This window comes from Ceratotherium simum, chromosome 40 (assembly GCF_057802395.1).
Source record: "Ceratotherium simum simum isolate JZ-2026a chromosome 40, ASM5780239v1, whole genome shotgun sequence".
NCBI lineage: Eukaryota > Metazoa > Chordata > Mammalia > Perissodactyla > Rhinocerotidae > Ceratotherium > Ceratotherium simum.
In genome coordinates, this window is record NC_141939.1 from 5,186,426 (window position 1) to 5,201,653 (window position 15,228).

General features: G+C 44.6%; 2 protein-coding genes across 2 annotated transcripts in view; both read left to right on the forward strand.

The window, feature by feature from the left end:
* The window catches only part of VWA3B (von Willebrand factor A domain containing 3B), a 188,826-nt gene that overhangs the window by 165,617 nt on the left and 7,981 nt on the right, over positions 1-15,228 (forward strand). Inside the window, 3 exon segments of the mRNA XM_087426182.1 lie at positions 985-1,109; positions 2,351-2,488; positions 4,544-4,644. Of these exon segments, the coding sequence (XP_087282308.1) occupies positions 985-1,109; positions 2,351-2,488; positions 4,544-4,644 (364 nt within the window).
* The window catches only part of CNGA3 (cyclic nucleotide gated channel subunit alpha 3), a 97,128-nt gene continuing 95,841 nt past the window's right edge, over positions 13,942-15,228 (forward strand). Inside the window, exon 1 of the mRNA XM_087426183.1 lies at positions 13,942-14,199. The gene's annotated coding sequence lies outside the window, so the exon portion shown is untranslated. The remainder of the gene's footprint in view (positions 14,200-15,228) is intronic.

The window sequence follows — 15,228 nt, forward strand, 5'->3', positions numbered from 1 at the left end:
GGGAGTCCGCGTGCAGCGGCTACCGCCCAGGGAAGTGTTGGAGTCTAAACTTCCCCTTGATATTTGTAATCCCTTCTTCATGGGAAAGTAAATTTCAACTAGGATAAGTGACAAACCATGTGAACCTTAACACAGGGATTTTCTTTTCCTGTTATAATCAACTCTTTGAGTATAACTAAAAGGAAACTTCTTGCTTCTTTTTTCTTTTTTCCTTTTGTGGTTATACATTTTAGGGAAGCCCCGGGGGTGTGTTCAACCCAGTTACCTTATCATTTATTAGATGAAAAGCTCATGGTGAGAGTTCATATTTCCTTTTTGTACTTTCACAATTTAACAACAATGATTTTCTATCTCTAAGTATTATAGAAGGAAAAATGGCTAAAATAAATAAATGAGGGGGCCGGCTCCGTGGCTTGGCGGTTAAGTGCGCGCGCTCTGATGCTGGCGGCCCGGGTTCGGATCCCGGGAGCGCCCCGAGGCACCACTTCTCTGTCCAACGCGAGGCCGAGTCCCGCGTACAGCAACTAGAAGGATGTGAACCTATGACATGCAGCTGTCTACTGGGGCTTTGGGGGGAAAAAACTGAATAAATAAAATCTTTAAAAAAAAAAAAAATAAATAAATAAATAAATGAGGAAATCAGCTGGTAGGAAGTATCCAGGGAGGGGATATTTGTTTCTAGGAACCATGTTCCTGTCAGGATGGTTGCTGGTGATGCTGGCTGAACAAGCTTCTGCACGTTCTCTGGGCTTTCCAGCCCAGCAGGTGCTCAAACCAGAGCACTGCACCGCACCCCTTGGAACCGGTCAACTGCAGTACACATCATCATTCAGTACCCACTGGTATCTGTGGAGAAATCAAAGGGGCACATTGATTTAAACAGGCAAAGTCGTATAATTTAGTGGAGGCAACAGGATTCCGCAAGCCTAAGGGAATAGGCGTTATTTGTCTTTATATTTGGTTTTAAATTTGATTTCTTTTCAGGGGTTGTGAAGAAGTGTGTGAGCCCCACCCTCGCACTGGTGGGCTTCAGGTATGGAGACACCAAGGTGGTGCCCACCTCCTTCATCACTCCTGTGGGGGGAGCCATGCCCTGCCCGCTGCTCCAGGTACTGCTCCAGCGATCTGTTCCGGGGGCTCCTTGTCACCATTCCCAGAGTTGTGGATAACAGGGGACGGCGTGGCCACTGTTTGGCCCTGTGCTGAGCGTCTGGTTGGGCCACACAAGAAGCTTGTGTTTAGGCAGAAGAGCAGTGGCCCCTGTTCCTGTGACCCCCTTACCTGGTGATTTCTTTGCTCACGACCCTGATCTGCTAACACCTGTTAAGTAGCTCATGACTGCACAGACTTGCTTGCATTGCGCCTTGAGGCCCCTGTCACTCTACAGACAATAGGGGGTCGGGGAAGGGACTTAAAATTTTAACTGCAAAAGATTATATTGAAATGGATTTAATAACGAGGGCAGAGGTAGCACGTTCCTTGACATTGTAGTCAATTGAAGCCAGACCTTGATGCTGTAATGCAGTCCCATCTGAACGTGCTTTCCACAGGCGAGCTGGGCTGATGTGTTCTCACCTGCTTATAATTCATAAAAGCTGTGCTGTGTCAGGCCCGTCGTCCTGCTGCTATCCTCATCCAGGCACCAAGGCCCAAGAGTGGAGAGAAAGCCCCCAAAGCCCTACTGCTGCTGTTTCTTGGGTAGTGGGAGCCAAGAGGAAACGCGGCCGGGGAGCACTCATGGGATTCCACTTTAGTTGTCTGGTCCGCTCTCCCCCGGCCAGACCCAGAGCACACGTCAGTGCCCTCTCCCCCTGACAGTCAATCCTCTCCATCTCACGAATGTCCAGCCTCTGTATGCCCCTTCACAAGATTTTCTTTCTGCGGGAAGTTCTCTCCTTGTGACTTTTACCCATGGATTCCAGGTGTGTGCTTTGGAGCAACGCTAAACAAACCTGCTCCTCTCCTTTGTCTGTGACAGCCCTGCAGATACATGAGGGCACTGTTCACATCTCTCCTTGGTCCTCATGTGAAACGTTCCAGGTTCCTTCAACCAGTCTTTGTAGGATATGGTTTCCAGACCCCTTGCCATCTTGCTGGCTGTCCCCAGGTCCCTTGTCAGGTGAAGAAGTCCTGCTAACCTGGGCTTTCCCAAACTGATCACAAAATTCCAGCTGTGGACCAATGAGCCCAGAGAATTTTGGAATTATACACTCCTTCTAACTGAGAAAAAAATATGTATTTGAATTTTAACATCAATATTTGCTAATCATCTTATAAACAAGCTTATATTAATATTGTCTATAAGATCAATGAGCAAAATATTGGCTATGAAATATGTTCCCCTCCACAGGTTGGAGATTATGTATTTGCCAAAATTGTGATACCCAACGGATTTGACTTCTACGTCCCTGCCATTGTCATAGCCCTTCCGAATCAGGATGTGGGCGAAGACAAATTCTACACAGTTTTGAAGTGTAACAACCGGAGAGTAAGTAGACTTTCATTGAGAAAAAGACTCTCTCGCTAGGCAGAAAGTGGCTTCTTTTACCCCTGCCTGTCTTGTGGGCTCTTTCCTGGCACTGCCAGATGTCTTAGAAGAGTGATGTCCCTGGCTGGATCTATTCCCCCGGTGCATCAGCTCCTTGTGGTCAGGATTCTGCCCGCTCTACAGCACAGAATCTGCCCTCACTAAGCACAGAATCATGGCCTCCTCACTCCTCCAGCAGACGGTCTTTGGGCTCTCATTCCACATTTGACGGCTGGGGGGCTCCCTCTAGTTCTTCAGTGGCCTCCCCGGGTTCTTCCTCACCACTCCCTCCCTCCACTGCTCCTCCTCCCTACGTATTTTTCCTAAAAGTTTTAGAAAAAATCTTTATCAGTTTACAAATCTGATGATGTCACTTGCCTGCCTGACATCCCACACACACACACTTCTTATCAGCCTCAATGAAAAGCCCACCATGACCCCAGCCCAGCCCCTGCCTGCCCTGTGAGCTTGGTTTCCAGCCCCATGGAAAGCTCACTGCTTCCTGAATACAGTGGGCTTTTCCAAGGGCCTGGGCTTTAACTCTTCCTGGATTGCCCTCCCCGTCTTTTTTCCATGAAACTCCTGTCACCCACCCGAAAGACTGCTCAACTGTGACTTGCTGCCGAGACCCTCAGGGTTCTCCGGCACATTGTACTGCCCTCCTCCCACAATGGCTTCCTCACCAATCTCCCAGCTCCTTAAAGACAAGGACTGTGCCCTGCTCATCTTTGCACCCCCAGCACAGCCCCTGATGAAGAGAAGGTTCTCACAACTGCTTTTAAACTACTTGAAAGAGTGACGTTTCTAATGGAAATAACATTGTCTTGATGGACCACTTAATATGCCTGGAAAATAGACTAGCAAGCAAAATAAGAGTGGCTAACTTTATTAAGCACTTGCTATGTGCCACATGTACTAATCCAATCACACATAGTGACCAACTGAATGCGCAGAACACCATGAGGGAGGTACTGTTATCATCCCCATTTTCAGACAGGGAACCTGAAGCTGAGAGGTTACGTCAACACAGGGTCAGCAGTAGAACAGATATTTGAACTCAGGCAGTCTGGCTTCATGGCCTGCACTCTAAACTCTGTGCCCGACTGCCCTAGTGGACAGAATAAAAATATCCAGTCAATTCTTGACTGTAGCATGAGGTATCCATCAGGGAGGGGTCATGGTAAATGAATTTTAGGATTAAGGGCAAAGGGTGACGACCATCAGAGCCAGTGGCCCGAGGAGCACTGTATCCAATCTGACAGAACAAGAGGGAGAAGGGGGTGCTTTCTCATCAACCAGGAAACATGGAGGTTCCTGGAGCTGTTTGGGTGAGAGTAAAGAAACAATCTGGAAGGGCAGCAGGTGGGGAAGCATTTCTGACATGTGGCCCTGCTCTGGGGATAGCTACTAGGCAAGAGACGAGAACGCCAGTCAAGGGATGTTTGAAGCGATGTCCCTGGGCCCCAGGGTGTGGGGAGAGAGGAAGCAGGTGACCTCAGACACCTGAGGAAGAGCCTCAGAGCCCAAGAAGGAACTTGGAATTTACCCACAGGGCAGTGGGGCCCTGGCGACTAGATGGCATGGTCTGAGGGATGGACGCTGAAGACAGTTCTGATAGAAAGTCTGGGAGACCCCTGGGGCTGAAGATGGGGCATTCAGCAAGGGGTGGTGGTGATAGTTTATGAGTCCAGAAAAAAGATGGCCAAGGCTGAAATAAAGATGGGAATGAAGGGGATTATATGCAGGAATGTGTGTGTGTATGTGCACGCACACACGTGCATCTTATGTGAATGGACTTGGCAAGTGATCCAGCATGTGGAGAAGTGACAGGACTCAACGATGACTTTTATCCAGCATATAATTATCAAGCTAGGCTCTGCACTTTAAACTGCACTCTTCAGTATCACCCTGAATAGGATAATGTAGCTACTATAATGGGTTGAGCTAGAATAAAATTACATCTGAATGTGGCCATTTCTGATTTAAATTGAATGAAGTCTTTTGGTATTATTACAGGAATTTTGCCCTCGGAGTGCACTCATCAAGATCAGCCAGAACAAGTATGCTCTCTCTTGCTCTCATATAAAGTCACCCCCAATGCCGCAGGATTCAAAAGTGTAAGTGGACCCAACTTTTTACTGCCTGTATTTTATTGATATCTTTGCACCTTTAGTTTGTTTCTGAGTTTTTATCCGTGATCTCTAAATACTTGAGGAGAAAAGCAGAGGTGGAGGACTTCCTACTTAAAATGTAGTTCTGTGATAATTATTTCTTCAACATCCCGCCTTTTCCCTGCTAGTTATTTCCCTATCTGATTCTAATCTCAAATCCAACATTATATTACTGACCTTTCAGAAAAGCATTCAATCCTGTCATGAATCTGAAGGAATTATTCCCCTTTTATTTGTAAGGATTCACGGCCTTCTAATGAAGTCCACTATAAAGCAAAGGTTAGATCAAGTTACTATTGGGACCAATCCCCCGTCTGCCTCTCCCCTTGGGGGATAAGAGTGAGGTGCTGGCCCTGGCTTGCCTGTGCCCAGGTGAGTATTTGTGGGTGGGTGGTGGTTTCCAGGGACTACAGAGGGTGAACACATTTTCATCTGAGGCAATAGGATTGCTAAAAACTGGAAAGGAGGATTAAAGCAAAGTCAATAAGAAAAAGCTGAGGCCTCGAGAGCAGGCAAAAACCCCAGTCCATGGGGCCACCGAGTGGCATCAAGGTTGGAATCAGAGCCATGACCTTGGAGGTGAAGATGAGTTGGGGAAAGGGATCCAGGAAACCCCCTTCAATTTCACTCGGGGTTTGTGGGTCATATTTTGGCGTCAACCGTCATTCTGCCAATGGCCTCACTTTGTACCTCATAAACAGAAACCATCAAACATTCTCTCCGCCACTTCCTATCCCCACCTCTGGGCTTGTGGAAACCTGTATCTTTGTGTCTAAGTCTCTCCTCTCATCCAAGGCTGATCGTCCACCAGCTCTAGAGGCCCATGCCCATGTCCCGGGGCCTTGCCCTGTCAGTTACCCTGGATTCTTCTCTCCTCTCTCCTTAGCTCCTCTCCCTTGATTCCTTCCCCTCAGTAAAAACCCAAGGTTGCCTCCTCTGTTTACACACATGCATGCAAGCATGCACACACACGCACACACACAATCCTAACTAATAAACCTCTCTGGGTTCTGCAGTGTGATCCCACATGCTCCTTTCCCTTCACTGCCGAGTTCCACGTGCAGTTTGATAGCCTGATGTTGCCACTCTGTTGCCTCCTACTGACTCCCTGAGCCTTGGCTATCAGCTTCCCACGACCCATCTGCGGAAACTGTTTCCAAGGGGCCACTCAGGACCTCTCACACGCTCACACCAATGAACTCCGCGCACGCTGACGGAGCTTACTCTTTCAGTCCTATTTGACAGTCCACCACTCCCTCCTTCTCTAAAGCCCTGCTCTTGAGGCTTGTCACGGCTCCTCCTCTCTCTGGATTTCCTCCTGCCTGATTTCACCCGCACTCCTTGCTTCCGTAACTCCACGTACACTAAGGACCTCATATCTCCATCTCCCACCGAGACTGTTTCTGTGCTCTTGCTCAGAATCATAGTCTCTGAGAGCGGGACCTGGGATGGGTTTTGGTAAGAGCTCCCCAGGTGGCTGTGACGTGCAGCCATGGCTGATCACCACGGTGGAAAGAGCATTAGAAACAAGACCTGGGTTCTATCCCAGCCCCACCCTCACTTAGTTCTGTGCCCCTGGGCAGGTTGTTTATCATCTCTGAGCTTGTTCCTCGTGGTAAGATCACGGTGGTGTGAGGACTGGACGTGGTCGCTGCCGTGCGTGGTGTAAAGCAAGTGCTCAGCATGTGGTGGGAGTCATATTCTTTCCAGCTATCCTCCTGAGTGTACAGAATCTCAAATTCAGCACATCTAAAACTGAAATCATAGTTCTCTGCAAACCTGCTCCCATCTCCACCTTCCCCGTCTCAGCTCACTCTTCTGTCCACCAGTCACAGAGTTGTCCACGCAGAAACCCGGTAGTCATCTTTGCTTCCGGTCCTTTACCCGCCACACCCCATTGGTCTCCCAGTTATATGGATCTTAACTTGCAAAGATTTCTCAGCTCTGCTGGACTGGTGCTGCCTTAGGTCAGGCACTCCCATTTCCCGAGGCCTCTGCCTCCGGCCTCCTCCTGCCACAGTCCCAGCATCTTCCATGAGGGATGAGCAGAGGAATCTTCCTAACATGCAAATCTGCTCTTGCCCCTTGCCCACTTAAAAATCCTTCAGAACCCCCCTCCATGCCCCTTCTATTTTTTTAAAATTATTTTGTTGTGGTCATATTGGCTTATAACATTGTGTAAATTTCAGGTGTACATTATTATATATCAGTTTCTGTGTAGACTGCATCGTGTTCACCACCAATAGTCTAGTTTTTATCCGTCACCATACATACGTGCCCCTTTACTCCTTTCACCCTCCCCCCACCCCCTTTCCCTCTGGTAACCACTAGTCTGTTCTCCTTTTCTGTGTGTTTGTTTATCTTCCACATATGAGTGAAATAATACGGTGTTTGTCTTTCTCTGTGTGACTTATTTCACATAACACAATACCCTCAAGGTCCATCCATGTTGTCACAAATGACACGATTTTGTCTTTTTTTATGTCCATGCCCCTCCTTATCCTAGCTTAGCTGCTTGTCATTCTGACCCAGGCCTGCTTCCCTAGCCTCACTTCTCCGTAGCCACCCCCCAACCAACCTCTTAAAAGCCCTCTTTTAACCGTACTAACCATACTAAACTACTTGTCACTTTTTCCGCACACCACGTTTTTCAAGGCTCTGTGCCTTTGCATAGGCTAAGTGTTCCTCCCTGGAGTGCTGTTCTTTGCCAGTGGCCTCCTGGGGAGCTCCAACGCTGAACTCAAGCATCACCATCACTATGCGATGTTCCAGGACTCCTGCCTCCTACATAGTGAGGTGATCCCACTTTGCCCTGTGGAGGTTTTCATTACAGGAATTTTCCCTTGTGTTGGGCCGTGTACTTTCATGGCCATCACTCCTGTTAGGCAGAAGTCCTTGAAAGCAGGGTCCAGGTTGTGTTGCTTCTGAATCCTGGTTGCCAGGGTTCAGCTCACAGGATGTGCCCAATGACTGAAGCATGAAGCAATGAACAGATGCTAGTGGATGCCCAACAATACTCCTCAAGGGTCCCGTAGTTCCACAGAGAATCTTTCCTTAGGTATGATTATTGAAAATATATGCTACAATCATTTATTCTTTTTCCAGATGAGTATAATATTTCATTTAAAATAATAACACAGTTGTTAATCTCAAAATTCTACTCAAACAATATGATATCCCAATTACAGTACATTATAAAGGACTATGAATAGATGTATCTGGGTCTTGACCATTTTCACTAAACTCAACATTGTCAATCACGTTTTTTTTTTTTTTTTTTTTGGTTTATTGCAGTAACATTGGTTCATAACATTGTAAAAGTTTCAGGTGTACATCATTGTACTTCTATTTCTGCATAGATTACATCATGTTCACCACCAAAATACTAATTACAACCCATCACCACACACAAGTACCGAATTATCCCTTTCACCCTCCTCCCTCCCCCCTTCCCCTCTGGTAACCACCAATCCAATCTCTGTCCCTATGTGTTTGTTTATTGTTGTTATTATCTACTACTTAATGAAGGAAATCATACGGTATTTGACCTTCTCCCTCTGACTTATTTCACTTTGCATTATACCCTCAATGTCCATCCATGTTGTCACAAATGCCTGGATTTCATCGTTTCTTATGGCTGAGTAGTATTCCATTGTGTATATATACCACAGCTTCTTTATCCATTCATCCCTTGATGGGCACTTAGGTTGCTTCCAAGTCTTGGCTATTGTGAATAACGCTGCAATGAACACAGGGGTGCATGTACCTTTACAAATGGGTGTTTTCAAGTTCTTTGGATAAATACCCAGCAGTGGAATAGCTGGATCATATGGTAGTTCTATCCTTGATTTTTTGAGGAATCTCCATACTGTTTTCCATAGTGGCTGTACCAGTTTGCACTCCCACCAGCAGTATATGAGAGTTCCCTTCTCTCCACATCCTCTCCAACACATGTTGTTTCCTGTCTTGTTAATTATAGCCATTCTGACGGGCGTGAGGTGATATCTCATTGTAGTTTTGATTTGCATTTCCCTGATAGTTAGTGATTTTGAACATCTTTTCATGTGTCTGTTGGCCATCTGTATATCTTCTTTGGAGAAATGTCTGTTCAGGTCTTTTGCCCATTTTTTAATTGGGTTGGTAGTTTTTTTGTTGTTGAGATGCATGAGTTCTTTATATATTTTGGAGATTAAGCCCTTATCAGATGTATGGTTTGCAAATATCTTCTCCCAATTGTTAGGTTGTCTTTTCGTTTTGTTGATGGTTTCCTTTGCTGTGCAGAAGCTTTTTAGTTTGATGTAGTCCCATTTGTTTATTTTTCCTATTGTTTCTCTTGCCCGGTCAGATGTGGTGTTTGAAAAGATGTTGCTAAGACCGATGTGGAGGAGCGTACTGCCTATGTTTTCTTCTAGAAGTTTCATAGTTTCAGGTCTTACATTCAAGTCTTTAATCCATTTTGAGTTAATTTTTGTGTATGGTGTAAGGTAAGGGTCTACTTTCCTTTTTTGCATGTGGCTATCCAGTTTTCCCAACACCATTTGTTGAAGAGACTTTCTTTTCCCCATTGTATGTTCTTGGCTTTTTTGTCAAAGATTAGCTGTCCATAGACGTGTGGGTTTATTTCTGGGCTTTCGATTCTATTCCATTGATCTGTGTGTCTGTTTTTGTGCCAGTACCATGCTGTTTTGGTTACTATAGCTTTGTAGTATATTTTGAAATCAGGGAGTGTGATACCTCCAGCTTTGTTCTTTTTTCTCAGGATTCCTTTAGCTATTCGGGGTCTTTTGTTGTTCCATATAAATTTTAGGATTCTTTGTTCTATTTCTGTGAAAAATGTTGTTGGAACTTTGATAGGGATTGCATTGAATCTATAGATGGCTTTAGGAAGTATGGACATCTTAACTATGTTAATTCTTCCAATCCAAGAGCATGGAATATCTTTCCATTTCTTTGTGTCTTCTTCAACTTCTTTCAGAAATGTTTTATAGTTTTCGGTGTACAGATCTTTCATCTCTTTGGTTAAGTTTATTCCTAGGTATTTTATTCGTTTTGTTGCAATTGTAAATGGGGTGGTATTCTTAATTTCTCTTTCTGCTACTTCGTTGTTAGTGTACAGAAATGCAACTGATTTTTGTATGTTGATTTTGTATCCTGCAACTTTACCATATTCGTTTATTACTTCTAAAAGTTTTCTGGTGGATTCTTTAGGGTTTTCTATATATAAAATCATGTCATCTGCAAATAGTGACAGTTTCACTTCTTCCTTTCCAATTTGGATCCCTTTTATTTCTTTCTCTTGCCTGATTGCTCTGGCTAGGACTGCCAATACTATGTTAAATAGGAGTGGTGACAGTGGGCATCCTTGTCTGGTTCCTGTTCTTAGAGGGATGGCTTTCAGTTTTTCACCATTGAGGATGATATTAGCTGTGGGTTTCTCATATATGGTCTTTATTATGTTGAGGTACTTTCCTTCTATACCCATTTTATTCAGAGTTTTTATCATAAATGGATGCTGTATCTTGTCAAATGCTTTCTCTGCATCTATTGAGATGATCATGTGATTTTTTTTCTTCATTTTATTAATGTGGTGTATTACATTGATTGATTTGCGAATGTTAAACCATCCCTGCATACCTGGAATAAATCCCACTTGATCATGGTGTATAATCTTTTTAACGTATTGTTGTATGCGATTTGCTAGTATTTTGTTGAGGATTTTTGCATCGATGTTCATCAGTGATATTGGCCTGTAATTTTCTTTTTTTGTGTTGTCCTTGTCTGGTTTTGGTATCAGGGTAATGTCAGCTTCGTAGAATGAGTTAGGGAGCTTCCCCCCCTCCTCAATTTTTTGGAAGAGTTTGAGAAGGATAGGTATTAAGTCTTCTTTGAATGTTTGGTAGAATTCACCAGGGAAGCCATCTGGTCCTGGACTTTTATTTTTGGGGAGGTTTTTGATTACTGTTTCGATCTCCTTACTGGTGATTGGTCTATTCAAATTCTCTAGTTCTTCTTGATCCAGTTTTGGAAGGTTGTATGATTCTAAGAATTTATCCATTTCTTCCAGATTGTCGAATTGGTTGGCATATAGCTTTTCATAGTATTCTCTTATAATCTTTTGTATTTCTGAGGTGTCTGTTGTAACCTCTCCTCTTTCATTTCTGATTTTACTTATTTGTGCCTTCTCTCTTTTTTTCTTGGTGAGTCTAGCTAAAGGTTTGTCAATTTTGTTGATCTTTTCAAAGAACCAGCTCTTGGTTTTATTAATTTTTCTATTGTTTTTTTGGTCTCTATTTCATTTATTTCTGCTCTGATTTTTATTATTTCCCTTCTTCTACTGATTTTGGGCTTTGTTTGTTCTTCTTTTTCCAGTTCCTTTAGGTGCATTGTTAGATTGTTTATTTGAGATTTTTCTTGTTTGTTGAGATAGGCCTGTATCGCTATAAACTTCCCTCTTAGAACCGCTTTTGCTGTATCCCATAAATTCTGGCATGTCGTATTTTCATTTTCATTTGTCTCCAGGTATTTTTTGATTTCTTCTTTGATTTCTTCGTTAACCCAGTCGTTGTTCAGTAGCATTTTGTTTAATCTCCATGTATTTGTGGCTTTTTTGATTTTCTTCCTATAGTTGATTTCTAGTTTCATACCGTTGTGGTCAGAAAAGATGCTTGGTATTATTTCAATCTTCTTAAATTTATGGAGACTTGTTTTGTGGCCTAATATGTGATCAATCCTGGAGAATATTCCATGTGCATTTGAAAAGAACGTGTATTCTTCGGTTTTTGGATGGAATGCTCTGTATATATCTACTAGGTCCATCTGTTCTAAGGTGTCATTTAAGGCCAATGTTTCCTTATTGATCTTCTGTTTGGATGATCTATCCGTTGGTGTAAGTGGAGTGTTAAAGTCCCCTACTATTATTGTGTTACTGTCTATTTCTGTTTTTATGTCTGTTAATAATTGCTTTATATATTTGGGTGCACCTACATTGGGTGCGTAGATATCTACAAATGTTACATCCTCTTGTTGGATTGTTCCCTTGATCATTATGTAATGCCCTTCTTTGTCTCTTTTTACAGTTTTTGTTTTAAAGTCTATTTTGTCTGATATGAGTACTGCTACCCCAGCTTTCTTTTCATTGCCATTTGCGTGGAGTATCTTTTTCCATCCCTTCACTTTCAGTTTGTGAGTGTCTTTAGGTCTGAAGTGTGTCTCTTGTATGCAGCATATATATGGGTCTTGTTTTTTTATCCAGTCAGCCACCCTATGCCTTTTAATTGGAGCATTTAGTCCATTGACGTTTAAAGTAGCTATTGATAAGTATGTACTTACTGCCATTTTTTAACTTTTTTTTTTTTTCCTCAGTGTTTTAGTAGTCCTTCTCTGTTCCTTTCTTCTTCTATACAGAATTGATGGTCACTTTAGTTTGACCTCTGTCTGAAAGCTCTACTCTTTAACTCCCCTCCTCCCTCCTTTTATGTTTTTAATATCATATCTAACCTCTTTGTTGTGCATTTGTATCCATTACGTTCTAATCATGGAAATAGATAATTTTTCCTATTTGTGGTCTTCTCTTTTCCCCTTAAATCAGTCCCTTTAACATTTCTTTTAGCACTGGTTTCTTGGTGACAAACTCCTTTAATTTTTGCCTATCTGGGAAAATTTTGATCTCTCCTTCCATTTTGAATGATAACCTTGCTGGGTAGAGTATTCTTGGCTGTAAGTTTTTTCCTTTTAGCACTTTAAATATATCATGCCATTCTCTTCTAGCCTGTAAGGTTTCTGCTGAGAAGTCAGCTGATAGCCTTATGGGGTTTCCTTTGTATGTAACTTGACATTCTCTTGCGGCTTTTAGGATTCTCTCTTTATCTTTAATTCTGGACATTTTGATTATGATGTGTCTTGCTGTGGGCCTCTTTGGGTTTATCTTGTTTGGGGCTCTCTGTGCCTCCTGTACCTGGATGTCTGTTTCCTTCCTTAGGTTAGGGAAGTTTTCATCTATTCTTTCTTGAAATAGATTCTCTGTCCCCTTGTCTCGCTCTTCTCCTTCCGGGACACCTATAACACGGATGTTAGTGCGCTTGATGTTGTCCCAGAGGTCCCTTAGACTGTCCTCACTCTTTTTAATTCTTTTCTCTTTTACCTGTTCAGCTTGGGTAATTTCTTCTAGTCTTTCATCCAGCTCACTGATCCGTTCTTCTGTATCCTCTACTCTGCTTTTGAGTCCCTCTAATGAATTTTTCATTTCCAGTATTGTATTCTTCATTTCTGATTGGTTCTTTTTTATATCTTCCATTTCTTTGTTGACATTCTCACTGAGTTCATCTATTCTTCTCCCCAGATCAGTGAGCATCCTTAACACTCTTATTTTGAACTCTCTGTCGGGTAGGTTGCTCATTTCTGTTTCACTTAGTTCCTTTTCTGGGGTTTTGTCCTGTTCCCTTACTTGGAATGTATTCTTTTGCCTCCTCATTTTGCCTCTTTCCCTGTGCTTGTGTCTACGTATTAGGTAGGTCAGCTACGTCTCCTGCTCTTGGATAGGTGACCTTATGTAAGTGATGCCTTAGGAAGCTTTCAGTGTGCTTCCCTCAGTTCTCAATGTTCCAGGGGTGGCCCCTATGTGGGCTACGTGTGTCCTTCTATTGTGGCCTGTTAGCTCTCCCTATAGGCGCCCAGGGAGGCTGAGTTATGCTCCTGGCCAGCTGTTGTAATGCTCAGCTGCTTGTAGTTGTTGTGGGCCCTTCAGTCTCTTTATCAGGTGTGGGGAGCCCCAGCACAGTTGGCTGCAAGTTCTAATACCACATTTGTGTTGCAGTATTTCTTTTAAGTGAGTAGGCCCCCAGCGTGGCAGGTTGTTAGGCTCAGGGCCTTACAATTGCTGCAAGCCTCTAGCCTATTATGTCTCTTGTCAGCTCTCTGAGGATTGCAGCTGGGTGGGGCTGGCCTCAGGCACAGGAACACCCAATTGTTTCAGGCTTTGGAAGGTGGGGCAAACCTCCTATGTGGGTCTTTGAGAAGCACAAGTCTTCTGCAGCTGACAAGCCCTGTTGCCCACAGGTCCACACACACAGTCAACACAGTCCTGCCCCGTGTGAGCGCCCCGACCTCCCCAAGCGGACCCAGTCTCTCCATGGCGGGAGCCCCACACACTCCTCCACCACCCCACACTCTCCACCCGCTCCTTGTGCACACCCTGCCCCGCTCAAGTCGGCTCAGTTGCCAGGCTGCAGAGAATCCAGTCACCAATCTATGCAGGCCCACACGTTGCCTGAGGGCTTGTTGTTGGGTGGGGCCAGTCTCTAGGGTTGGCTGCCTGCCCTGGCTGAGCTGGATTAAATCGGTGCTCTAGCGGGTGGAGCAGACCCTGGGCTAGCAGGCCTCAGGGAGAACTCCAATGGCGTCTGTGTCAGCACGCTCACACCAGGCCACAACAATGGCTGCCGCCAATGTCCCAGTCCCTGGAGAGGTCTCACCCCTCACCGAGATGCACTCAGGGCCTATTAGGTGAGTCTCTTGTCACCAAAGCACTGTGCACCTTTCTTTCTGGTGATTTTAGGATGCTTTCTGGAATGGGTGAGTTTGTGTGCGGGCCCTTTAAGAGCCAGTTTTAGTTTCTTTGTGAACCGGGTTTTCTGGGGGTGCTCCCCAATGCTTTAGTAGCAGGCACAGTCAGATATTATGCCGCTGGTGTCGATTGTGCTGGGTCCACAATATGCCCACAGCGGGGGCGCTCCCGGCTCAGGGCCCCGCGCCTCCAGGGAGGCTGCGTACCTGTGAGCTGCTCCCGGCGGCCGTGACGCTGGCGGCTTGTGAAGGCGTCTCCAGAAGGGAGTCTCTGCCTCTTCTAACTCAGTTAGGATTGTCCGTTGTTGCAGGAGTTCCTCTCATCCAGTTTTCAGTTCTGTCTCAGGGGTAATTTTTCCACGAGTCGTTGTAAATTGGCTGTGTCCACGGGAGGAGGTGAGTTCAGAGTCTGCCTGCGCTGCCATCTTGACTCCGCCCCTGTCAATCACGCTTTTAAAATTAAAATTCAATTCTTCCTACAATGACAAAAGCTTTTGATTGTTTTCTTAGTACTACCCTGGGCCTTATTTAAAGCCCTTAGCTGGGGGCTGGCTAAGGGCTTCCGCTTCGGCAGCCCGGGGTTTGCTTGTTCGGATCCTGGGCGCAGACCTACTCACCACTCATGAAGCCATGCTGAGGCCTTGTCCTGCACAGAGGAACTAGGACCTACAACTGTGTTATACAACTATATACTGGAGCTCTGGGGAGAAAAACAGAAAAGAGGAAGATTGGCAACAGATGTTAGCTCAGGGCCAATCTTCCAAAAAAATAAAAAATTTAAAAAGCCCTTAGCTGCTGATTTTACCCTAGCTTCTAGGGCTTTACACAGCGGAAGTGTTCATTGACTCCCTAGTCTCCCCATTGTCATTTCCACTGTTCTTTTCTCCAGCTGCTTCTCTGCTAGCGAGAGACTGCATTTAATTCTCCTAAGCAGAGGTCACATCCCCACTATGTTGGAGCTTAATCTGT